This window comes from Chaetodon auriga, chromosome 2 (assembly GCF_051107435.1).
Source record: "Chaetodon auriga isolate fChaAug3 chromosome 2, fChaAug3.hap1, whole genome shotgun sequence".
NCBI lineage: Eukaryota > Metazoa > Chordata > Actinopteri > Chaetodontiformes > Chaetodontidae > Chaetodon > Chaetodon auriga.
Window position 1 is genome coordinate 4,728,435 of NC_135075.1, and position 27,199 is coordinate 4,755,633.

At 42.0% G+C, this 27,199-nt stretch overlaps 1 protein-coding gene across 1 annotated transcript; it reads left to right on the forward strand.

The window, feature by feature from the left end:
- The first annotated feature begins 11,027 nt into the window (after positions 1–11,027).
- Positions 11,028–26,947, forward strand: efcc1 (EF-hand and coiled-coil domain containing 1). Its single transcript, XM_076747809.1, has 8 exons — positions 11,028–11,812; positions 13,123–13,562; positions 21,587–21,735; positions 21,997–22,132; positions 22,417–22,573; positions 24,077–24,235; positions 24,834–24,903; positions 25,063–26,947. Exons 1-8 carry the CDS (start codon positions 11,141–11,143, stop codon positions 25,194–25,196), a joined length of 1,917 nt encoding a protein of 638 aa, XP_076603924.1. The 5' UTR covers positions 11,028–11,140; the 3' UTR covers positions 25,197–26,947.
- Positions 26,948–27,199: the final 252 nt, after the last annotated feature.

A 27,199-nucleotide genomic window follows, 5' to 3' on the forward strand; every position in this document is an offset into this window, starting at 1 on the left:
CTCCGTGGATAGATTTTATGCTTCACTGTTCATACAACTGATAAACTAAACAGGTGAGACATTGATTTTACGTCACTGAATGGCTGGACAAGCACAACAGGGCGGACATAAACGGATCGATTTTGCTCACTGCTGATGATCATGGAGGTACCTTCCTGACCAAATCTATTCTCCAGTGTGGTGTGGGAGTGTTTCACTCAGCAGCAAAAACTGATACTGGCAAAGGGAGCCACCATCTGGGGCTTCAATCAAAACATATCAATATTGGCCTTCAAATTCTGAGACGAAGCTTACAGTCCAGACAGTTGTAGGAAAAATCCACTCTTGGATACTCTCAGACTGTTAAATTTAGTGCATTGCTAGGTGCTAGTCACAGCACAGTCTTTCATAGCCATCACACACACACACTCCTTCCCATGTTTTGTAGAATTTCATCATTAAAGAAAGCAAAGTTGTTAGAAGGTGTCAATGAAATGAACCATTAGGAGCAACAGCGGTGCCAACAATCAACATCTGCATACTGAGAAACAAAAGACACATGCACAGCAGGGACTGGGGGGTATGACCATATCAACTTCAAACTTTTTCCCCATGGGACCCCAGTTTTGAAAACAGCTTGATTTAAAATGCCTTTAACTGCCCAAACTCAAGTAACCAAACTCATAAAATGTAACAAGTTCCATGTAACCAGACATATTTAACGCTCTAATCAAGGTCGAGGCTCACGTCCCTCTCCATCTTACATCACCTATATGCAGTCTTTCTCCCCTGTTTCATAAACTTACTAATGCATCAACAATTCACTTTTGTACTTCCAATCAGCTCCCATTCTGTATGAATCTATACTTTTGATCCTGGTGCGTAAAAGAAATGCTCTGAATTAGGATTTTGTTGGCAGGAAGACCTCTTGAAAAATTCCTCTTCCATAGAAAAACAGTTCCATAGCACAGTGAGGTCTGGAAGGAATACTGAAAATACAACAAAGATGTTGCGCTCTGTTGTGAATGTTTAAAATCTTTTCAGAGTGCTGTGTTGTGGTTTTTGTTAACTGGCTCCATTCGCTGCTGTTTATTTCTGTCTGACAACCTACTGGCTTGCTGGTATACATCATCCTCTGGATGTACTGCTTCTAAATCACTATCTGTAAGTAACTCATGCAACTAAGGTAAAACAAATCTCAAGAATACCTTTAACATAAAAAAGTAGGATGTTTTCGACGCTTTTGTCTTAATCAGCAATGTGCAGTTGTGTGACATTATGGTTCACTGAGGCAGCTGTTGGCGGAGACGTTTCTACCTCCCCAATGATGGATTTCTCCATGTTTTCCTACTGAAATTCAGTATAAAATGGTCAGTCTGTAAGCCCTCTATTTGATTCTGACACCAAATGCAAAGATTAACAGCTGGTCTCAGTGTGACACCTGGTTGTTAACATTTGGCCAGTTACTCACAGGAAATAAAAAGCATGCCATCATACAATAGAATGAACCTATAAGGTGTAATAGTTAAAAGTGTTGTATAGTATACAGATGCTGCACAGCCTACCAGCCAGGTGAATGGTGACGGGAGCCAGGCTGAAGAAAGGGGGAGGTTTGCTGTAGAGCTGAAAGTCCTCACAGCGCTGGCTTGAGGCCCATATGTCCCGTGGAAGTGTGGGCTGCAATATGTTCGTATGTAGGATATTCTCTCTCCATGGCTGGAAGCACAGTGAACAGTAGAATTATCAGCTTAACCTTCTATTACATACACAGCTTGTCATTGGATAGCTCAGGAGTGGACAGCAAGGTTAAGATTATGAGCCGTTAAACACTGTGCAGTCATAGAGTAAGTAAACAGCCATAAAAATGTTATCCCTGTGCTACGATTCATGGGAATTCCAATAAACTGAGCATTCCTGTTCCTGTGAAACCTGGCACTGCTAAGGATGAAGAGTGACATCACCTTCCTCAACTCCTCCACACGAGCCTTGTCAGGGTGTTTAGCGTGTACTTTGGGCTTGTCACTGCTCATACTTGTGCACCAAACTGGGGAGGCAGCAGTGGAGCTGGGGTCCTTTGTGGAAGTCATGTCTCCTGGCTCCACTGTCGCACTGTGGTACTGCTGACTGTAGGTGAACCTCCGCCCTGGCACCTGCAGTTATCACCAGAGAAAGCAAAATACCTTCTTTTCTGTGTCCCACAAAACCCCCCAAAATGTACTAGCCTTATCTGAGAACTACACAATCACTTCATCATGTAGACGTTACATTTTCACTGCCAATTTTTGAATACAGGTTTCGATTAGAGGTTGTATTCGTCCTTTCCTTCCATTTCTGTCCGGGACAAATATCTATTGTATTAGTAGGCTCTTGAAACTTGTTTTAGTTGTCTCATCCATCACAGAGAACAAGTCCTCCTTACTGTTTGTACATGTTGCATTTTCACTGTGTGGTAATGCAGTTTAAAGCTGTGTCAACTGATTTTGGCCACTTGAGAACAATCTTATAAAGTTGTTAGAACTAATGTATTAGCAAACACACTACCCAACATTCATAGCTCAGCAGCCAACTGTTGCTCTCAGATCCTGAGAGCTGTTTGTACATATACTGAACACCTTGTGTTGATAAAATCAGCTGACAAAAACTAATGCAGTGGTGATTATTTCGAAACACAGCAATACGGTTAGCAAAGTTGCACAGATGTGATGTAAATTATAATTCATTTGTAGTAGATGTGACTCAACATGCAAAAACACTTCAACGACAATCTCCACTTTACTAGATTTGTATATCTTTTGGGTGTTGAAGGAAACCTGGTACAAGTCTAACAAGGAGACTGCCATCTGAACCATCAGCTATACCCTCATAAATTGAGTTGCACCACATACACACTGTATCTAACAGTATTGTAGATTATATCGAAACATTCATCAAACCTTGGCCATCTCTTTGAGCAGCAGCTCTTTGGCTAGCTTCTTCGAGTTGAAGGTCTGGATGCTGTAGTTGTGCGCTGGCCTGGCTGCAGACTGTTCCATCCTTAATACAGCAGCCTCGGGCTTCTGTAACCGCTCACTTTCCTCTTTCACCTTTTTAATATTGTCCTGGAAAATATTCCTAACATATGAGTGGCTGTGTTAATACATCAGATTCTACTCAGAAGAGTTGAAGCCCACAAACCTGGATGAAGTCCTTGTGCTGTCTGAGCAGCAACTGTTTCATGAACGCTCTGTTGTGTGTGTTGAGCGGTGCATGTCTTTTCATCTGGACAGACAGAGTGGGCACGTCCACCTCCGTGTCTGCAGTGACTTTTTGCTCCCACTGCTCTGCATCGGTGCCATATTCCTTGCGCATGCTGAGAATCATATCAGCTGAGGGGAAGAGGTTGTACTGCACCACATCTTTGAGTTGTCTAATTTGACAAAGCTGGCTTAACCTAGGCAAAATACAATAAACAGTTCCCATGGTGAACTCTATTAAATCTAACATTTATTACACATTTGATCCAAAAATATATTCATGGCTTTTCATGTATATACTCAGCTTCCAATAGATTAATGCAAGAGTTACTAGCTGCTGTATCATAACTGATTTAACTCCATGAATAACATTGGCTCATCATGTAAACAGGTAATGGTTTGCTAATATAGTATAGAAAAATGTAAACAATTATAATACTGTATGTCAGTATTGTGTTTTAAACTTGTTCCCTTTCCAAGTGGCCAAAACCAATAACTAATGCTGTTGTAAACATAACAGCATGTTTTGCTGTGATGTAAAGCATTCAAGATTTGCACTAAATGGAGTAAAACAGTCAAATCACAGATATGGTCCTTGAAGGTCACTGTAATCTCATTACATAGGTACCTTGACAAAGCATGGAAACAGGACTGGGGGACTGTGCCTCTAATGTAGACCAGAGGCTGTCTCATGATGGTCTCAAGTGACTCATATAAACAGATCGGGCTCAGGCCCACATTTAATGAGTCATAGATGCGCTTGAAGAAACCCAGGTTTGAGTTGTAGAGGACTATCACCTGCTCCTCCTCACTCCCACTTAGCCTGCAAAACATCACACAGCCTGCAAGATTCTCATTGGAATTTAAACACTCTATCCAAGTCGACAGCACAGCTGAAAACTGTTAGCACGGGTTGTTAGGGCAACACAGTGTTCATGAGCTTACTTCATAGGAACAGCCTCCCAAAGTCTCCTCACTGCTTTATGTTTCAGCCCTTCCAGAACAAAGATGTGAGTCCTCTTATCGAGCACATGGAATCCTGTAACAAAATCCAGATCCTTGCTCTCATCATGCTTGAAATTCATTATGTAATTTGATAGGGTTTTCTTTATATTTTCCAGTGAGTGTGAGGCCAGATGGAAAGCTGATGCATTGATTCTGAGGATCTCTGACTTCAGCTTGGTCATCACAGAGAAGTTGTGGTAATCAAAGAGGAAGATGATGCGTCCAAACGGACCCTCACAGGACTCCAATTCACAGCTACCCTTCATGACATTAAATGGACAAGCTATGTCAACCTTGACTTTGAGTTGAGAATTGGCATCAAAATAATGGCCTTGTGGCATTGGTTCTCTGCCAGCTGCTGTGTCTGTCATCTTATTGCTCCATGCACTTCGCTCCCTGTCCAGCAGTGGAGGTGGAGGGCTGCATTTGATTGGTATGTGCATCTGAAGGCTTTTCTTCCCAAGTAGCAGCTCAGAGAGGTTCAAGCTTGCAACACCATGGGAGTTAATGACTGTTGTCTTTTCTTTTAATAGTGCCGCACCACACAGGATGTCATGAGCTGAGCCTGTGCCAAACATTGCTGGAGTTTTTGACGTTTCTTCCAACTTTCTGTCACGATCATGAACTTCTATCACCAGGGGTGGACCGGACAGGAACTCTTTGAGCTCTTCAGGACACAACAAGCCAGTCAGGATCACATTAACATCTCTGAAGTAGATGTTGGTGCCATGCTTGTGATAGTTTGTTCTGTGCATGCTCAAGTTATGGAACTTGTATTGGCAATATACAGGCACACATTTTTCCTGGGAAAACAAAAATTTTAAAATCACAGTTCACTGCTAAATGTCAATGCTTACAACTAAATAGTGAATGAGGAAGGAATGCATTCAAAAGACATGTATAGTAGGCCATATTGTCATTGTGACTTTGTTGATGAACGTTAAGTTGGATGTGAATCATACCTGTAGGATGTGGAAAGGGACCGGGGATGAAGGCATTGCACTGGCTGATAAAATTGTGATGACCAGTGGATTGAGCTCCGCCTTCAGTTGGTCAGATAGTAAAGGTCTGTCCAGAGAGACATTGCACAGGACTTCAAATACTCCAGATGAACAGACTGGGAAGCGCTCAGTCAATGAGGTCTCACCTAGCAGTCAGAAAAATAACAGACCACAAAGTGTTTTCTTTAATGGTTTAGTGTCTTGAATTTTACAATCAATGTTTGGTACTGACGGGGCTTTTAGGGGTTTTTTATTGCTGTTCTCACTATACACACTGCCACTGGGTGACGTCATTAGAGAACACAATGTATGTTTCCATAGTTATGCAGACACACAACTGTACATCTGTGGTGAACCAAATGATGCTGCAGCTATATGCTCTGTTAGTACCTTTCTTTGGCGCCTTACAGTATAACCATTTCTAAATTAAAAAGATGCTGAAAAACTGTTTCACACTTTTATTTCAAGTTGACTGGATTACTGTAGCACACTATTTACTTGTACTGTTGCACTTCTTTTAAATTGTTATATTTTACTTGATTTTCTGAATTCACTGTAATCTAGATTTTTATTTTATTGTTATTATCAAGTGGGCTTCATTCGCCATCTTAAATTAATTTTCTATCCCCTTTTATGTTCATTCTATGTATTTTATGTGAAGCACGTGATTTTTGTTGTGAAGCAGCATTATTTCTCAAGTTTTTTATCATAATTATTATTACTATTATTATATTTTCTCATGAACCCACAAAGGCATGTTAATAGTGTGTGGAGTATTTCATTCTTTTAAAGCAGTGGCCCCCACAGGGGCTAACAGGATAAATATGAGGGGTTGCAAGGTGTCAGTTGTCAGTTTGTGCTACGCATATAATGATGTTTTTCTGACTTTCCACTCATGTTCTTCCCGTTTTCAATGGAATTACCAATTTTATCTCTTCAGGCAGCAGTGACCCTGCGGTTGAACTGGTCGTAACCAGGAGGAATATACAACTGACAATAAGGGGTCACAAGTACACATTGCTTTGTTTTAAAGGGGCCCAAGCCGAATAAAGTAGGAACAGACTGTTTTAGAGGCTCTTCAAGGGGGAAAAAAAGGTTGACTCACCTGCCAACAAACAAATGGGACTGAGTTCAGCTGAGGCAGTGCCGTTCTTTTTGATGTCCTCAAGGCTGAAAGCATCAGCTGTGTCTCTTTGAAGTTCTGTTTTTGTGAGAGGAGCCAAGTTATTGTCTATAAAAATTGTTGAAAAAAATATCTATCACAGCTTACATGAAAGTACATGAGTGTGATGTTAGGCAACAACAAATAATCAGACAGCTGTATAGCATCATTACTTGACATTATGATTCCATGATTAATAAGGATAAAATAGTAGACGTACCTCTTTCGGAGCCCACCTCTGAACTGGAATTAAACAGTATATCGCTTTTGTGCTTTTTGGATGTGCTTGACTTCCTCTCATATAAGGTTCTCAGTCTGTGGACCATGTTCTTGATACCACCTTAGAGTTAACATATCGTTTTCATGTAATTTTCTACAAAACCACAGTATACATAATATGTATAATGTTTGGGTCATTTTGGGGCAAGCTGAAATTGATGCTCACCACAAATGTCTGCTGCATCTTCAGGCTGACCCTGTGGCAGTCTGAAGGCTTTCAGTCTTTCATAGCGGGCCTGGCTGGACAGTTTGTCTTTACTGTTCCATATCTGGAGCTTGATCTTCTGAGAAAGCAGACTGATCAACAAGTCCCTGTTGACCCTGACATTGAAATTCTGGGTCCAGCCAACCCATGTCCGATCTCCTTCATGCCATGCTCTCAGAATCTGTTAAAAAAAAAAACTGTACATTTATGTTTGCTTTAGAGGCATTTACTACTCTATATTTTATTCAACAAAAGGATGTTTTGAAGATGATCATTCTGTGATGACAGTAACAACCCCTGTGCAGTAATGGGTCATTTGCTGTAATTCTAGACTGTGTAGCTGCTTTATTGTTGTTCATTCAGGATGTTCATGAATTGTTCATTAAGGAGATGCACACATAGACACTCACACATGGTTACCTTGAACTCATCCTCCTGGTACATTTTTGCCACTGGCCCAAACATTACTAGGTCCACTTTGACTGTCTCTGCATCACCTGGCAACTTGTATTCAATGTGATAGCAGCTCTGAGCTTTACGGGTGTTCAGCAAAACAGTTGATGAATCTTTCGTTGTTCTCTTAGCCTTTTCAGGAGCTTCACTGACATCAACTTCTTCCCCTAAGAATGGACAAATGTGTATGAATGAGATCAAGGACACAATAACTCATCCCTCTGACTTTCAGTTTGAGTACTTTTTGATGTCTCAGAGGAGCTAATGTTACATTTTTCTATATTCTATGTGAAAAACTCACCTCTGGGGACAGCCAGGGCCATGTAAACTGTCCATGTGACGTCATACGAGCTGTCCTCTGTGTGTATTGTAATGTCCTCTGTTGAACCCAATCTATTTTCCACGCCATGCTCCATGGACAACAACTCAGCCTCAAGGACAACCCCCTGTCTTTTATCTGTAACTGCCCCGTCCTCACAGTCTGACTGTGAATTAAAAAGATCCGTCTCTGATGTGTTCGCCATGGGGTCTAAGTCCACTGGAATATCTTCCATGAGAAACACTGTAAGAAATGAAGTCAAATGAAAAAGGGACAGCAGGGGGATTTTTGTGCTAATATTTCAAATCTAAGCTGTAAAAGTAAGAGCTGACCCTCAGAAACACTTAATGACAATCCTCACCTTCAAATAAACAAATAAAATGGAATGATTTAAATGTCCCCAATGAAACAATCTGTTCACTGAAAACATATTGAGGTGTTTGTATGGTAGCCAGTGATATATAAATCTGTCAGTTGCATACACAAAAAGTGAAAACTGAACTAAAAACACATTTCCAAAGCAATTAATTAACAAATCAAGTAGATATGATATGAATGCCCCCTTTCCTTATTAATTTACACATTAAAAAACCTTGCATTTTACAAAATAAGGTTCAGAGTGAACCTGGATTCTATATGTGCCCTAGTACATTACATTGCAAGAATTTATTAACTGACACCCCAAATTTCAATTAAAAAATCTGCAGTACATCATTATTAATTTAAAAAAAAAAAAAAAAGGTGACATCATCATGGAAAAATAAAATGGATTCTTTTAGATTTCATCTTGCTGTGACACTGCCTGGTGGTGTGTGTTTCATGAATAACACAAGAAATGTAATTAAAAAACAAACAAACAAACAAACAAACAAACAACAACAACAACAACTTCAATTTCTCTGCCATCTCTGTGTGCATTACTGTTAATAATTTCATATTAAAACAACAGACTGTGCCCTCACCTCAGCTCCTGCTGCTCCGGACATGAGGAGTCTCCCGCGTTAAGCCGCGCACTGACAGTCCTCCTGAGTCCTCAGTGAAATGCAGCCGGTCGGTAAATCAAACGCACCTCTGCACCTCCAGAGCTCCAGAGCCGCTAACTCATTTCACTTCATAAAAACAGTGTTAGGTGTCGCGGTAAAGTGCTGAAGCGAAGTCAAGCTGTCTCCCAAACTTCGGCTGTGTGATTTCTGTGAGTGCAACGCGTCGCCATGACAACCGCTGTAGAGAGGAAGTGAGGTGTGGAGCTGCCCTCACGCGCGGGGACGACTGAAGGAATTCTATAGCATGAAAGAAAACGACTGCTATGGTCGGGTTTGTTTTCTTTACGGTCCAATTTAGAGGAAAGGATTGCTAAAGCTAAAACGAGAGTCTTACAACCATTGAATGAAAACAAATAAATAAATAAATAAATAAAGCTCAGTTAAGGCAGCCTACTGTAGTATGCCCATAGCATGGGGAGATAAGAAACTCCAGCATTTGGAGCTTATGAGGTTACTATTTAAAAGATACCGTTTAAATAAAATTAAGACTCGGAGAAAAAAAAAATCAACGTTCAGAATATGGGTATTTGGAAACGATCAGTTGACTCTGTATAAAACAGAGTAAGATATCTGTACAATAAATATGGAGATGAACTTTGAATGGACCGTGTATGTACTGAGCGACAGATGAGCATTACGTGCAGTGAAAATCTTTCCTACAACAGGAACGAAGTAAGGTGTAAACTGTGCAAAAACCCTATGCACCCTTGCTTTTAAAGCATGCTGTAAAAACTGTCCAGCAGAAAAAAAACAGCGTCCCTCTGCTCCACAGCCTATTAGTCTCTGGGGCATCTTACATCTTAACAAGGTCGAACCCAACTGAATGACAAGTTTACACACCTGGTGGCAATTATACTCAGGCGGCCGGCATGAGACCGTTATAGTCCGTAGGTGTGTCCCAATTCAGGGGCTGCATCCTTCGGAGGACCCAGCCTACGCGGTCTCTGTAGGCTGGGTCCTGCGGAGGATCCTCCGTCGGCCGCATCAACTATCGGTAAATGGGACGGTCTAGCCTTCGGAGCGTGTCCTGATTGCGTCACGACGTCATAACTTCTTCCCTCCTAACCCGGGAAAAACACACGTACGGGGTGCAGAGATGCGCCCGTACAGCTCCTATCGCTTGTAAGAGGCGCGAAATGTAGCCTATTATACAACTTACAAATTCACCTGATGTGAATATCTTCACAGCTTCGCGTCGGACGGTTCACGCCTCCGCGTCGTCCATTCATTTCTGATAATGGACACCTCGAAGGGCATTATCCCGCATATACCATGGTCACTTAAGAAAGAAATAACTATTAAATCAATTATTAATACGTTAATGTTGGGTTTTTTTTTTTTACCGTTAACATCGTAAGTTTTTCACAAGACGCGGCTGAGTGGACTATTTAATATCGCTCGTTGTGACGCGTTGCCAAGGTAACCGGCTCTGGCCACAGAACCTGCAGCTTGGTCGGCGCAACTGTTATATTAGACCTAATCAGAGGAGGGAAGTGACATGATTGCTTAACGTTATGTTACGTGATACAAAGTATCGTTTCAGAGGGCAAGTGCACCTCTTACCGCTTGTGTGTGTCCAGAGGATGATGCCAAATTTTGTTTCAAAGACTCAAAGTCCGCAGATAGCTTCCTAAATCGTTTTTATTGCAAGAAATATTATCCACCATTCACTCTGATCATTAAATGTGGTTAAAGGAAACTATAAAATCACTCATGTTGTCTACTGTCTTGCCGCTGTGATAAATAAACTGTGAAATAACGTATGTTCTGAGTTTCTGTTGCCACGGTTACCAACTAGCGTTTGAGCCAGCGCAATAATTTAGAACAATCAGGCTATTTGACCGGAACTTTTTTATAGTTGTCCTACAACACTTTTTACTACTGCAGCCAATCACAATCGAGTATTCACCCAAAATAAGATATTAGTGGACATGCGAGCTTGTAACATTTGTAAGTGAAGAGTTTTAATAAGGCTGACTGTTAACTGAGCTCCTCATATCAACAGGTCGCCATTATTAAAAAAAACAATCGGTGCGCAAAGCATCTTGGGATATGGGAGGCCGTGAAGGATAGTAGCGACGCATCCTCCAAATACAGGGAAAAGGAGGACGCATTTGTCGGCTGCATTTGGAGGATCCTTCGAATTTGGACGAATTGGGACAGCCTTCGCGCAGCGTTATGACGTAAGCGGCCTTCAAATCCATCCTCCGAAGGATGCAGCCCCTGAATTGGGACACAGCTCGTGTGTGTTGCTGACTCCTGGTTGGGACCCCTGGTTTTGGATTTGGGGGGCAGTGCTAAATTCAAATCTGCTCTGTCTTTAACACACGCCTCGTTTCAGCTGCGCCAGTGTGCTCAGAGTGTCTGCAGAGAGGACGAACACGACACACACACAGGGCGATGTTAGAGGAGACAAAGTCACCGTGTTCAGTTTGAGGAAATATGATGTGGCTCAGTAGAAATGATGGATGCAATAGACTCCATTGATCCATACAGCCGACCAGCGCGCAGGACACAATGGATAGTCAGCACTCTGGCTTACCATTACGGACTGGACCGGGGAGTGGAGAACGAAATTATAGTTTTGGCTACCGGACTGGATCAATACCTGCAGGAGATTTTCCATCATATGGACTATCAAGGCGGGGGCAAAATTCCTGTGGAGGACTTTAACATCCTATGTGAAGTTTTGGGACTGAACAAAGACTCGGAGGACGCAGAATGCGAAGGAGTTTCAGAACATTTACCCAGCGAGCTCAGCTTCCGACACTTCCACGCTAAACTGTGCGGATACTTCAGCACCAAGGCGGGGTGTCAGTATGAGAACGGCCGGCTGCTGGTCGGGAAGGACAGCGAGCATATAGAGACTCAGATCCGCCTGAGAAGCCCTCTGAGGCGGCGAGAGAAGCTGCTGTCTGTGGGTGTGAGCTCCTGTGCCTCCTCGGAGGGACGACACGCCTCCGGCTGCAGGATCGGCTCCTGCACCAAGGAGTGCTATGAGGAGATAGTGGCGCTGGAGGAGGCAGAGGACCGAATAAGCAAGCTGGAGGACGAGAATGCAAGTTTGAGGGAGCTGATTGAGGACATGCGAGCCGCTCTTCAGAGCAGTGATGCCCGCTGTTTGGCTCTGCAGGTGAGAGTGGTTGCTGGTGTAGCAAAGGAGAAGAAGGGTAACCTTACAGAATATGTTTCAGTTGGATCATACAAGCCCTAAAAATACGAAGGCGCAACAATCCTCAGTCCTCCGCCATAAAAAATAGTTTCGTTTTATGACTTAGAATTTATTTATCCATTTAAAAAAGTGATGTTTTGTGAGTTGCATAAAGGGACTACAGCAAGCATTTGCTCGTACAACTCTGTGTTGTAGAATGATGAATAAATGAACCCTGAACATTGTAAGCAGTTTTGCATCCCAAGACAATTCTGCCACCAACACTCAAAGGTTGTTATTAATTTCTTGGAAGTGATCTATAAAGCACTGGTCGATCATTTTTAACCACTAAAGCCCTTGGTTATAAGTTCTAAACCCTTTGTAAATCCTGCATTGGTAGCCTAAGCAGGTTTCTCACTGTCTAATAAGCCAACAGCAAGTTAGTCTTCTGTGATTTTAAATGTTAATAAGTCTTTAATGACAGCTTCCTATGTTAATCCATCAGGTGTGATGTATAACTTGCTGTTTTGGTGGTAAGTGGTCAAACATGCCATTGGATGTGTGTTGAACTAAAAATCTAATCAGACAAAGTAACTGTCACCCTGGGAGAAGGTTAACACCAGCTACGACGTGACAACTCATGACTTATAACTGATCTATTCAATCATTATACAAGCATCAGTTGCAACTGATAAACCCTTTATAAAAGGCAACTCTAGATTGTTTGTTTGACATTGAAAAACCAATTACCTTTTCTCAACAACTCACCAACATTTAGAACTTGATGGCTTATTAAGAAGTGAGAAATTCATAACCTAATTTTTCCATTAATGATTTCCTTGACAACTTTATTATTAATAATGAAGGAGGAGAAATGTTTCACAGCGCGGACAACCCAAATGTTACACTTCTAACCGATCTATAAGATGTCAAGTAATGATTTATTAACCATTAATGAAGGATTAGTTACAATTTATAAACCCATAATAAAGCATGCTGTATTAAACAGTGGTGCTGAAACCTGCAGCCCTTTATTGATGATTTTATTAACATACAACTGCAGAATTAATAGAGTGCTAAAAAATGAGAAATCCAATATCCTGGAATAATGAGTCATAACTGCTGACATGATAGCTTCTGAACTTCCTTATGAAGAAATTCCTTAATAGAAGGAGACACTAAATTGCACCTGCTCAGTCCCATGTACTGAAATGTGACCAAGCAGGTGCAATACTAGTTAAGGGAGTCTCATGATCTTGTCTTCTTCAGTCATCTGTTGTACTTCTGTTCAGGTAGGACTATGGAAAAGCCACTCCAAACATAAAGCAGAGGACGGCTGTTTTGTAGCCCACCAGAAACAAGCTGCCCAGAAAAGTATGAGCGAAACCAGCCTGAAAAACAGCACCTACAGCAATCTGAAGAGCCTGCAGAACATAATCCACGAGATAGAGCTGCTGCGGAGCTCCAGAGACCGACAGGTAGAGGAAGCCATGCTGTGCAATCAGAGACTGGAGCAGGAACTGTGGACCACTAAAGAGACTGTGGCTGCTCTGGAGGACTGCAACCAAGCCCTGAAGAGGGAGCAGGTAGGCATGAGGAGGAAGGTGGAGGAGGCCAGGCAGGCACTGCTCAGTGGCCTGGGTAAAGTGAAGGAACTGGAAACCAAGGCCAGTCATGTGCCGGCGCTGCAGAGACACATCCTCCAGCTGGAATCTGAACTCCTCTACTACAGGTAAAAGCACTGGGAACATTGTGACGCATGTCGCACTGCAGCATCAACCACACACCATTTGTTCATGTTGAAGCAGCAGTGTAACAAGACAACATTTGCAAAGACAAATGTTTGCTTGTAGTCGTCTTCTTCACTGCCTTTGTTTGCATGTTGCTATGTTTCCTGCCCCGTGACTGCTACCAGCTGTCAATCAGAAGACTGGTGTGGAACCAGCAACAGGCATGTGTATCACCTCGCTAGTTAGCTTGGTAGGTAGCATGTGCAGCCTTTTTAAGATAAATAGATTAAATCTGCTCATGTCTGGGCATTGTGTCTCTTTATTTACAGCAGCTAGAAAGTTGACTCAGAATTACTTCGACAGTACTGTTGCTCTGGCTAATGCTAGTAATAGTTGTTGAGCTTGCTCGTTTAAGGCACAGGGGACAGGTGATTGGCTGGAAGATCAAATAAGGAAGACAGAATTAATGTCATGAAATGTGACTCTATGAGATAAATAGCATCCACGTCAATGCAAAAGCAATTTTTGTGTGTTTTTGAAAGAAAATCTTTTCCTGATTTGTGTGCTGTTGGTGAAGAGTGTCTTCCAGGCAGAAGAACCTCTACAAAGAGCACTTCTCACTATACAATTTGTTCATGACCACTGTTCACTTAACGTGTCATACACCCATGACAAAAACCACCATATGCAAGTTCCTCACAGACAAAATGTGGTGTATTATTCCATGTGACAGTTTGCATGAGTAACAGAAGACTAGCTTTTACTTCAGCCTCTACAGTTAGCCGGGATAGTCGTTTAGCATTTTCCACACATTAGCACAGACAGAACAAGCTCTGCTCTACACAATTTGAACGTTTTTTTATGTTTCATTAGCAGCACTTGACCAGATGAATGGCAATACACCAGGTGAGACAGTCAAGTGACCTAACAGCATCAAACTTAACAGAAGATGGAACATCTGCAGAACATTTCCTTGAAAAAGCAATGCTATATCCACCTTGGAGACAATGTAGTCAGTATTATTTATTTGGTACTGAACACTAACTCCAAACACGTTTGAGTGAGACATTAACTGGAGGGCAAGATCATTGAGATCAGTGAGGTCATGTCCTCTTTTTCTTTCTGGGATCTATATAAAATACAGTGTACAGACACTACACAATAAGTGAACAGACAACATAATGAATCAGAAGATAATATTAATGATCCATATAACAAAAATTACAGGTCAGAATTTTCAGATGACAATGCAATCATGTCCTCAGAGTTTCTACGGTTGTAACACAATTTTTACAATTAACATTTTGATATTGATTCCTTTTAGATGGAAAGAAATAAAGATAGAAATAAAAATAAAAATAAGATGTAGAAATAAGATGTTCCTTCAGATGTTCCTGTGATTTCATGTCGGCATCATATTGATGTATCAAAAGAAATAATGCCCAAAGGTCACTCAGAGAGTCTTTAGGCTGGACAAAGACCTTTTTAAACTCTTCATTAGGCCCAATCAGCTGTAACACCCTGAGGAAGTGTCTGGCTGCTCTTCGTGTCGTGAGAAAAAGGGCCTTGTTTTGGCAGGTTATTGCATTAGAGAGGCTTTTGTGGCTAGAATGAACCATTATGAATTATAATTCCTCCAAGAATAAAATGACTTTGTTTACTTCTGGCTTCATGCCTGGAAACCTCTGCCATGCTCCTTATGAAGACTTGATGTGGTTTACTCTTCCAATTTTCAGCCTTGTTGTGTTTTAGTTTATTTAACAGGCATCGTGTGTGGCAGGTCCGTCTTGCCTGAGCTATGCTACTGTTGGCAACTATTCATTTTGGTGGAAGTAAGGATGTAATTGGACTTCTCAAGTACAAAGCCATTGGTTTAATGTTTATCTCTGTGTCTGTTCTCTCTGCTCCAACCATATAATCAGTGTCTGCAGGTCTGGGTTTCTTAGGTAGCAGATGTCTCTAAATGGTTGTAACATCTACCTAATGCTGTTATTACGAACTCTAAGACACAATCACACACAACCAGATCCATACGATTGAAGTCCTCACTGCTACCTGCCTTTCTGTAATTCTAAATAACACATTTTACTACCACAATACCCTTACTTTAACCCTACACTCCACTAATCTATGCAGACTGTGTTCCAAAGTCTTTTCACTGCCCTTCCATTGATAGCCTAATGGCAAATAATTCAACACCACAAAGGCTCTGACTTGTTAAGAGAAAGCTCCATTGAGTGAAAACCTCAACAGACTGACCGTTCTCATCAATCTCAGCTCACTTCTTTCACTCTGCTCCCAAATGAACAATACCACATAGGCACCCCCGTCCTATGGATCTTAGCAACCAAGCACCATGAATATTCCCACTGAAAGCGTCAGTGCTTGTTCAGTAACGTCTCATCCAAGGACACGGTTAAAGAGAAAGGTGCCGGTTGAGGTGTTTGAAGATGTAGTGTTTGGTTTCTTCCTTCACGTCTTTCTTATTAATTAAATGACTTCAAAATGAAGTCGTTCCTCTTTTAACATGCTGTCTCAGTGTTTCGGATCATATGTAGTGGGTTTAGAGATGCAGTAGTGTATCGAGGGGTCTGTTGAAATGATCGACCGTAACTTTATCCCTGCGGCTTACTTCTAAACTGCTGTGACAAGTAATGAGATTAACTTGATGCTGCTGGATCCCAGAGATTCAGAGGTACAGGGCTGAAGGGTGGCTGAGAGCTGGCACTGCTTCTGTCCTGTGGATTCCAACTAACAGTGGTTAGAAAGATGGTGATACACAATGCTTATACACTCTTATGCTATTAAAGCACCTAAGATATATTTTGGTACCTTGATCATTTAAAGGAATAGATGAAGATGAGGTGATTGATACCCCTCTCATGTCTGTATGATAAATCAGAAGCTACAGCCAACCACTGGTTAGCTTAGCTTAGCATATGACTGGAAAAGGGAACAAGCCCAGACAAAACCTGTGTATCAGCACCTCTAAGACTCACTAATTAACACTTCATATCTTGTGTGTTTAATCAGTTCATAAAATGGTAAAATGAAGCGTAAAGCTGTTATGTTGTGGATATAGATATTCATTTGATTTCCTTTTTAGTGTTTTAAGAATGTTGATGTACAATTTTCTCATCTTGAAAATCCTCTTTCAACTTTCCATCAACATCCCAGCAGAAGTCAGTTTAAAAACATGAAACTTAAGACATGCGGGTGTTGTTCCATAATATGTCTTTGATTTCTTTGGATTGAACACTAGAACAGAGCAGAGGCTGAGCGTCAGATGGGAGCAGCAACTTGGACAGGAGGTGATTAGCACAGGAAAGTCTTTGTACACTGGGACTGTATAAAAGTGCCACTTTTAGTTTGTGTTTTTAGTCCAGGAGGTAATGGCAGTCTCAATCAGTCACTGTAGCCTATAGAACTCTTTGGGCCAGAGGGATCAGACAATAGGAAGCGCAGTGAGAGGGACATAAAGAAATGAGGGGGAGGAAGGTCTACCATCTGGAGGAAGAAGCAAACACTCAGCTGTTTGTTCATGAAATGACGGACATGTTTTGCAAGGCTCACAAGAGAGGACTGGCTTCATTCAGCTTTCCATCTTCTTTTTGTGCTCCAAAGAAAAGACGTAGAGTGGAGATACAAAATCACTCATTCAAATGAACTTTGGTCATCTTTCACCCACAGTTCCGTCACTTTGTCTGTTGATTCCAGGAGTCTCTGTTTATGTAGTCCAGTGATTTCTAGAGAACGTACCCAAGCAAATGTGTCCTAAGTGTGCAAGTTTAAAACTCACTTTTCGTTTAATCGCTACGCCTGCAGACTTCTTCTCTGTATGCCTCTAACCCCTGGCCCTCTGAAGGCAGGCCCCAGGGGAGGCATAATCTCCCAGCCTTTTCATGCTCTCTGCATGGCGCCTGTGAGCAGAGGGGAGAGGAGGGCCGAGCAGACCATTTATCTGCCTCCGCACAAGAGCTGCAGCATTGTGTGGAGCAGGTGCTGCCGCGGCATTCCTCCCCTTTAAATAATGTGGAAAGGACACACTCGAGGGATGTGTGGGACCTGTGGCATTCAGCTGCTGCTGCCTTACTGTTGTTCTTGAACGGCCTTCAAAATCTCGCACTGCCAAGTGGGCTCATTTTCACATTGAACCGCTGCCCTACTCTCCCTCTCTCTGGTTTGGAGGTATGCTGACATCAGCAGAAATACATTACACACAAATATCTTATAAACTTATGCCACCCACCCATGTTGGACGTCTCTCCCTGTACTTCCCTCTACTTTTAATAGTCTTGTTTGTTTGACTTTGGGGGTTTCTTTGCACTTTGCTTGCTGAGGAAAGCTTAACAACCCTCTGTAAATGTTACAGCCATTGGTTTTTGGATTAAGTCCTCAGCTAGTGCTAAACAATAATCACATCTCTGAAGCTGCTTTATTTGTATCCCAGACACCAAGTCATTGTACGGGTGTGACCCAAGAGGACTTGATTAATAACCGTCAGCTATGTAAACTTGACCCCTCACCCGTCTCTGTCATGCCGCAGGGCACCAACAAACACTGAACTTCAAGTTCAAGCTCAGGTTTACAGCGCGCCTTCATTTTTAACCTCTGCAGAGAAAGGAGACTGGCATTGAGCGATGACACCTGAAAGAGGAAACTGCTCTACAGGGAGTGGAGGAGGGGGAACAGTGATGGGGGGTGTGTTGATGGAAAGTTCACTTCAGCGCCACACTGTGATAAACATAGGGAGGACTCTGGGTGTCCTGGCTCTAACAACAAACAGCTGGACTACCCCCGACAGGCCAGAAGAACGGCTTTAGACTTTTTGCTAATAGGGAGAAATACAGGATCCTATTAATTAGAAATGCCCTGACATCGCACAACAGAGCTCTTCATGTTGAATTTTACTCCTGCATGTGCCTTGAAGGAGGTGGTAATAGTTAGGCCTACAGAGGCTACAAAATACTTCAACATACTCAAAATTAATTAATGTTGGTGCATTTCTCTACCAAGAGCTTAAATGCCACGTCAATATATTAATCTAAGAAAGATAAAATGGCTTTTTTTGTTGTGAAGAGCAATGCAATGTATTGTGACATGCAATACAGAGAAAGTAACAGAATTCTTGAATTTCCTTTAATAAGTATTTTTTTCAGACTTCTGTCTTTTTCTGAAAGTTGAAGATTATTCCACATCTTAATTTAATTTTAGGTACTGATAAGCCAAGAGATGCCTTTGATACAGGAACTTGATAAAAGAGAGGAAGAGGTCACATGGGCAGTTCAGGAAATGATCAGTTGATTGTCTATCTGCTCCACTTGTGAGCACTTCCTTGAAAACTATGAGGTATGTTCAGCTAAACTCTGCCTTGATTCTCCAGCTGATGTATGACCTTGGAAAATTAAGTTTTGTTCTTTATCTTCTAAATGGGACAAAAGGCAAACAGCACAAAATGTGAGAAAGCTCATAGAAGTGCTATTTTATTTTATTTTATTATATTGCCACTTGGGGCTAGAAGAACACCAGAACAAGCTGCAGCCCTGACATACTCACCTCAGTAAGGTTATATGGCTGTTAGCAAACAATTGCCTATTTACTTGTGTAGCAGACATGAAGCAACATTAGTGTTCATCTGAAGTGTAACTTTCCACCTTATGCACTTTTCCAATATTCACTCTGATTTGGCTTTGTTTTGATTTCCAACTGTTGAGAAAAAGATCATCTCTGAAGCTCCCAGATATTCACCTGTCTTCATGTGCTAGTCGCTAACTTTGTCTGTTTAGTGTATGCTGAGTGGTTTATTTGAGCTTTTTTGTGGAAAATAGCTGTTCTGCTGCTGGAAACATGGCTCATAATAGTGACTGATCTATACTATAAATGTGCTGTATAATCAAAAGAATCATCTAGAAAGGATAAAAGAAGCATACCTGCATATTCATTCTCCTTTTCTCTTTGTTTTGGTCTCCACCAACACCTTAGAAATATCTTGCAGCTAAATGCTAATAACTAGAGGCTAACCTTGTCTGCTGTTTGTTACTGGGCAGGTAGTGTATAGTGGGAATAACACAACCTTTTCTCTTAAAACAGCTGCCTGCTGCTGGAAACATTGTTAATGAGACCAGTGAGACTGAACCAAACAATAAAGTTCGATGCCAAAAACAATTAGCCGATAGAGCAAAGTCGAACTGCAAAATCAGGTGATAATTCTCTGTGATTTCATTACTGTGAGCGAACATTTCTCTTGATAGTGTGGATATGAAACTATGGATTAGTGCAGCTTAAAGTTGATTTTCATCACTCAGTAATGTTAAAAACTCTATACTCATATTGCACTTTGAAGTCTGCAGCGTATTTAACTGTACTCTTTCTCTTACACACCCTCTCTCTCTCTCTCTCTTAGTAAAATAAGCAAATTAATAGATATTTATTCATTTTGGCAGATCAAACCCACCCATGCTGCTTTTGCATTTGGTCCATTGGCAAGAGCAATGATGCCTGTCTAATGAAACACTGATCATATTTTGTCTACGTCTGTTGCATCCCACAGTCTGACCACTACCCAGGATGTCTGTCTGGACGTGTTTCAGGTGTCTGTATTCATTCAGTTGAAATTCCCATGCACAGCACCGTCACCAGACACAACATATGAGATGGGAAACCTTCCTTTAGGAGTATAAATCTCAAGCACATTAGAGCTAGTTTTCATGTGGCAGGAGCTGGGGGGGGGGGGGGGGGGGGAGTCCTTGTTGGAGCCCTTTTTTGTCTCTCAAGACACAAAGCCATTTTTTAACCTCTATGCATGTCAGAGGCCCGAGCCAGAAGCTGTGGCCTTGCTACAGTATTCGCTGGACACAGGCCGCAGCCTTCCTCCAACCACTGTCAATTAAAGTGCAATTAGTCACACCAAAGCCTGCATTTGAAAAAGCCCTCCACCATATCATTCCAGAGTCTGAGCGTCTCCACAGCAACCAGCAAAGTTTTGTGTGTGTTCACGTCCATGCACCAGTTTCTCGTTGGTCTGACTGCAGCTGCTGGCCCTCGTGAACTGACTGCCTCTTTCCTCCACCATGGCCCCACTAACTTAAACATGACTCTCTGATTCATTGCCTGAAATCATGCTGCAATCATTGACCTTCAGTAAAGTCACTCATTTCTCCTTGTTTTTGCACTAAGAAACATTAAGATGCAGATGCAGAGTATAATGTTGTCTTACGGCATAGTCTGCCTCGTGCCAACAGGATATAAGCATGAGTGTTCCATGACTTTTTTTCTTTTCTCAGAGAGTTAGGCTTTTGAAAACTTTTTTTTTCAAGATTTTCTCTTTTTTCGGCAAGACATCATCATCTGGAAGCACTTATTCTGTGATTTACGAAGGCCCCCTATCGGATTTCCCCCAACACAAAAGAGCAGACAGCAGGAGAAACCTAGAAAATTCAAACCATTACAGAGCGATTGATCCGCACAAACTGCAGTCTCACTGTTTTTTTCATGAACAAATGTTTGATTGTGTCTTTGACATACGGGGACATGACACATGTAGAATAAAAATGTTTCATATCTTTTCATCTGCACATGAAAAGATATGTAACAGAGCTTAAAAAACTGTTCTTAAAATCTTGTTACATGCTGTGTCAGCCAGTGTACTTTTACCTCACATCTTGCAAGCTAACTCCTGCACAGCAAGAGCGCCATTCTGCCATTGACCCACTTTACTGTAAAAATGCCTTAAAGATACAATGTCTGGCTTCAATTACCCCACCCATTTGGCATACAACATCACAGGCCTCTATAAAATTATCATGGCGGTTGTAGATGTGGCTCAATACACATTGCCTTGTGTTACTTGATATGTTCTGTTTGATGTTGGCGATTGGTTTGGACTGAACTCTTTTCATCAGATGAGAAGAGCGGTTTTAGCCCCTTGGTCAGTGTCAGTTTATGAGCAGAGACATTCACAGCAGCAAAGATGGGTCGTGTATGTGCAGAGAACATGCAGTCAAACAGCTACAGTGCTCTCTTTCAGGTCGGAGGTGTCAAAACTACAACTCCCAAGAAGCACCAGGACGGAGCAGCAGCTGAGTGTCGGCAGCAGGCCGGCCCAGAGGTGTTGCTCAGATTCCCAACATGACCGCTGTTCTCCGACAGGGCGTGCTGTGACGACCCCAGATAAAAGTAAGTTATGTTCCTTATGAAAGTGCAGAATGAAATGGGAAGTCCTTCCTGCACAGGGATGAGGAGAATAAGAATGATTTTTACTGTTGTGCTAATGAGAGCAAATGTATAGTTACTGATGGGGAAAAAGTAGGCTACCTTTGCTCAAGGGCATTTGACAGTTTCTGTTGATAAAGAGAGTAACTACATCAATGACTTCCACCCTCTATGCTAATGACAACAGTGACTGTATCAGTGATGATGGTGTGTTGTGGTGTCCAGTGGAGGAGCAGCTGTTTCGCTCAGTTGAGGGCCAGGCAGCCTCTGATGAGGAGGAGGACAAGTGGACCGGATATCAGCAGAGGCAGGTGGACGAGGTGAAGAGGATCTTGACCAGGCTGTCCTGCTGTGGGGAAAGGTACTGCACATCCATAATCATCGTTTGACGTATGAGGCTTCAAACCGCAGAACTTTCACACTGCACATGTTCATTGATCTATTGTTAACAAATAAAAATTAATGATTTAGAACAAAGCAACAGACTAGCAACCACACTAATTTGTACTAGTGTGCTAAGTCTTGCCATCTAATAGAGAATTTGAATAAAGACTGAATGTGCCTCCATGCCTCCAGTGTTTGTTTGTCTGATCCTATTTGACAGCTATTGCAGCCTGACTTTCTGTTTCCCATGTTGTTTATCAGGTGTGACGACAAGGCGTTCAAGAAGCTGATGTCTAATTTCGGGAGCTCGAGGAGCGAGGAGAGCTGCAGCGCTGTGGTGGAGCTCCTGGAGAGGGTGACCAGGTTACATAAGCAGCTGGAGCTGAAGGAGAGCCAGGCAGAGATAGACATGGACCAGGTACAAACCACCACTGGCCTCCATCACACCAGGGTGGGCTGCTGCAGTGTCCTCTGCCCTGGTCTGCTGCATCTATGTGAAACTGTTCTGCCTGAACAGTGTTATGCCATGCTTTACATCAGAAGTCATTTTGTGGCTGTCTGCATGTTGTTTGACTAGATTAGAGACGACCGGTAGAGGTTGTTATGAAAGTGGAAGGCTTCAAAGACAAAACCACAGCTAGTGGCATGATCCTGCAGCTTCCACCTAACCAAACCACCAGCAGCAGCACCAGAGCCTCCCTCTGTGTGTGTGTGTGTGGGTGTGTTTGCAGCTGTTTCTCACCGGTGCTGACCACAGAAACACTCCCCCCTTGTCCCACATGACACTGAGGAATATCATAAATTAAAGCGCTCTTGTTACAGTCGAGTAGTATTTTCACAACACAGGAAGACAGGCCGAGGGGGAACCGTGACGTAATGTGTTCCCCGAACGTCTCAGCACTCAGAGAGGAAAAGCTAAGACTAAACAAAGCCCTGACTGTGAGGCTTTGTTTATGTGCAGGATGTGTGGAGGGAGACCTTTGTCCTTCAATGTGCTATGATGTAAAGGTGCACTGCAGGGATTTCCAACACTTTTGGCAGGCAAACCGACAAGATGTGGGCTGAAAACTCACTCTAACCTCAACATTTGACATACATTTACATTTGGTGTATTTATATGGTATGAAGATGTTTAGCAGGCCTGTGGGGTAAAAATGTTACATCTCAAAGAGTGACATATCCAGCTGCTCTTGTAACAACAAGCTCCTTGATCTGTGTTTGGTCTTAAAGAATAAGGTTTGCAGTATTCTACATGTTTCTTAGTTTCAACAAACCCCATGAAGAGACCAAAACCAACAATGAATCCTATCTAAAAAGTATTGTGTGTAACCTTGACCTGGTATATCTTCTTCCTCTGTGCCATCATGCAGCTCCATTGTTGTCCAATTGAAAACACATCAGTGTTGCACTGGGTGACATGACAATAACATATACACCATCCCATCCTGCTCTAAATATTCACTAAAGCACCAAATGTGGATTAGTCTGTAGTTTATTGATCCTGCACAGCTGCCACTAAGACCTGGTGTGGAAGAATTTGCTTTAAATTCCAGATGCACTGTTGAACTATTGTCTCACATGGAGGAAATGGAAGTTCTTCTCACAGTTGGGGAAAATTATACAGCGGTGAGAAAGTTCCAGGAAGAAAACAAAACAAAGACGTTTTAAATGAAAAAAACAAAAAACAAAAGAAGTATTAAATAATTGAAAACATTTTGCTTTTTTTAATGTCAATTTTAACTGTCAGCACTGCCTCAGTTTGATTGACTTTGATTGAATGTTATTCTGCTTACAGTAATGTTCTTTCCACAAATGATGGTTTTTGTTTTTTTTTCTTTTAATAATGCAGACTGAACCACAATAAGAGACCTGAGCTTGTGCCAGGCAGAAGGAGGTTACTGGCTTGTGTTGTGTCTTCCAGATGAAGGACTCTCTGCTGCAGGAGCTGCAGCAGAAGGCAGAGGAGACGGAGCTGCTTCAGATGGAGCTGCAGATGCTGGAGACGGAGAGGGTTCGTCTGTCGCTGGTGGAGGAGAAACTCGTGGACATCCTGCAGCTCCTCCAGCAGCTCAGAGACCTGGTTAGTCACAGCTGCTGAGACTGAAGAGGTTAAAGCTGCTAATACCCAAGGCTTTGTGCTCACATTCAACATGCTTTTTTAATCTTTAGGCCCTAACATGTTGTTTTGATTTTTAGTACAATGTCAAATCTTGTAAACAGCAGTCAGACCATCATGTGAACTAAAAGTCTTTACTGGAACTCAAAGTACTGAAAATGATTTTGCTAGGTTGGCAGATGAGAGAATTCCACCCACGCTGCACTGGAATGATTTCTCTGGTCAGACATCAGAAAGAAAAGCAAACTGAAAGTATTCACTGTTTCACTCAAAGGGCAGACCTCCACATGGACATTCACTTAGGGATACTTTGACAATTAAAAGTCCACTTGACTTGTTGAATCAGCAAACAGATGTCTTACCTGTCATAGAACTAAATGGGTTTGGGTCCATTCTTTTGTGATCTAACCCTCAGTGGGAGATTGATCATAGATCTGAGAGCAAATTAATTTCACTTGTTCAACATATGTCCGAGCTTCTCTGGTTACAGGACTCAGATTGCCTGTTAAAGTGCCTGTTAATTGCCTGATAGCCATCTGAGAATAGCGCTCTCTTGTTTCAGAATGTCTCGCGTAGGTCCCTCGGGAAAATCTTGCTCAGCACTTTGGAGTCTTGCAGCGACCCACAACACGGTTAGTAGAGCTCACACACCCAATAAAGTCAATACAAGTCCTGTGAAATGCAATAATGAAAATTTACAGTTACTCAGGGCAGGGAATTGAATGAAACTATCGTCGGGTCGTCTGTAACATGAGTCCCTCAGCGGTCACATCTGTTCTGTTTTTGTGCAGGGAAAGCCCACATTCTGGAGGTGCTCAACGCTCTCTATCATGAACTGGCTGCCTGTGAGATTCTGTCGACTGGTGGACCTTTGGAGCGAACACAGAGTCAGCAGTCTCTGAACGCCCTCATCATCTCCTGCTAATCAGGACTGCCTCCTGGTGGGCCAGTGATGCTCCAACAGCCTTTCGAGGGGACACTGAAGGCCGACTGATGTGTATAGTGTATTATATTGTAGCTTATATACTCCTTAGACCCTATCATCTACTGCAGGATATTAGTCTAGAATATTAATTAGTGTAGCAAAGGGCTTTATTACATTTACTTGCTTATACATGTTTTTTTAAGATCGTTTATTGCACATAACTTTTTCATGATCTAGTATGGATTGTTTTTTCCTACAACAAAGTTTTGAATGTGAAAATGTTGAAATAAGCTAAACCTTAAAGGGATGTAAAGTAATCTATGACTATCGACCCCCACTGGTCCACAGATCAACAATATTCCTGGCAGAACTGATAGAATTTAAAGGAAATTGTGTGTCATGTCACGAGCTTTCTTCATCTAAATCTGTATTTCAACAGCAAATGTATCATAGACAGAGAAAGGCAGCCTACATTTGACAAAGTATGGAGAACACAATTGGTGTTGCAAACCATTCAGGTGGTTTACTCATTAGCATCCATAATATCGGGGAACATCAGACATTTTGCACTGCATTTTGGACTTGGTATTTGCATTCAGGTGTTCATCTGTCAGTGGTATATGCATCACATGAATTGGACCAATGAACGACATACTCATGACATATGACATACTCATTTGTTCCAAAGCTTTTGACCATATCACATGGTCTTCATCAGTAAGCAGAGGTGGAGTTTTTTCTAGATATTCAAACCTCCCATTCATACTATGATAATAAGAATAATGGAACATTTGAACACCTATATTTCCATGACAACTGAGCAAAATCCATCTGCTGATAAAGACCATGTGACCATATGGTCAAAGTGGACCTTTAGTTCAAGTTGTCTTGTCAACTGCTGTTCAGATTAAGACCAAGAGTCACACACCCAGCTCTTGTTGGCAGCCTGAACCTGTTAACTACATGTAGATGTTTATGGATACAGTATATTTACCATTAATCTGCTACACTGTTCATGATATGTTGAGGTTGAATATTCAGACTGTAATCTGTGATATCATGGGACTTGTCTCAGGTCACCAATGGTATTTACGAGGCAACCTTGTGGTGCTAAAGTTAGAAACTTTTAACATAAGAGAGGACAAGGGTTACCCAAATGCATCCATAGTTTTGGTGTCTGTGGGCCATGACCATGCAGCCTTAGCCAAGTGTTCAGAACCTCGAAATGGGCTGTGTTAATTTGCTAATGTATTTTTAGGGCAGCTAATGTGTGGGTCAGTCTCAAGGAGACAGCACACACTGACCATGGCTGATTACAGAACAGTTGTTTAATAGTTAGATAAACAGATGGTATTGTCCCCAGTGGGAACATTTGTTGCTTGTGTGTGCATTGTTCATGCCTCTGGAACATTCTGTAGATGCATCTGCACAGTACACCCACAGAAATTTCTGTTCATACAAACAGTAGAAAAAAGACGAGTTGTTCAGAGTTGTCCTGCCTCTTTCTCACACGAGTTCAGCAATTCTATGACATTTTTAACAGCAGTGTACGAGTGAGCCTACGGTTACTGCCTCACACGTGTTACTCAATATAATACAGTTGATTTATCTTCAATTAAATGCTCATTCTGAAGCTCAGCATGTTTATAATCAGTTGGTTGTGCTGTCAGTGCTGTCTTGAAATAAGGGTCTTAGATACAGAACCACTACCGGTGTTGTTGAATCATGCCATTAAAACCTTTGACGTAAGCAGTCTGGATTGCTGTGATGTGTTAATTTATGTATGTCTGTGAAAAGGAGAGTTTAACTCCCTCTGCTGCCAGCTCAAACAGCGTGATCCACATCCTGGTAGCAGACATCAGAAGACAACCCAGCACTGGAAATCTCAGGCATGTCACACCAAGATGGCACACAGTAAATAGTGGATCTGTCTCCTATAAGTCAGTTGTTTCAAACGGTGTTATTTTAAGCCCCATCCTTTAATATACAGAAATATTTTAACT

Bases quoted from the DNA above. Each gene is read 5' to 3' on its own strand.
- efcc1 (XM_076747809.1), top strand. From the start codon at position 11,141: ATGATGGATGCAATAGACTCCATTGATCCATACAGCCGACCAGCGCGC. The intron at 21,736-21,996 runs GTAAGTTATGTT...TGTGGTGTCCAG, and splicing joins TGTGACGACCCCAGATAAAA to TGGAGGAGCAGCTGTTTCGC. The intron at 22,133-22,416 runs GTACTGCACATC...GTTGTTTATCAG, and splicing joins CTGTCCTGCTGTGGGGAAAG to GTGTGACGACAAGGCGTTCA.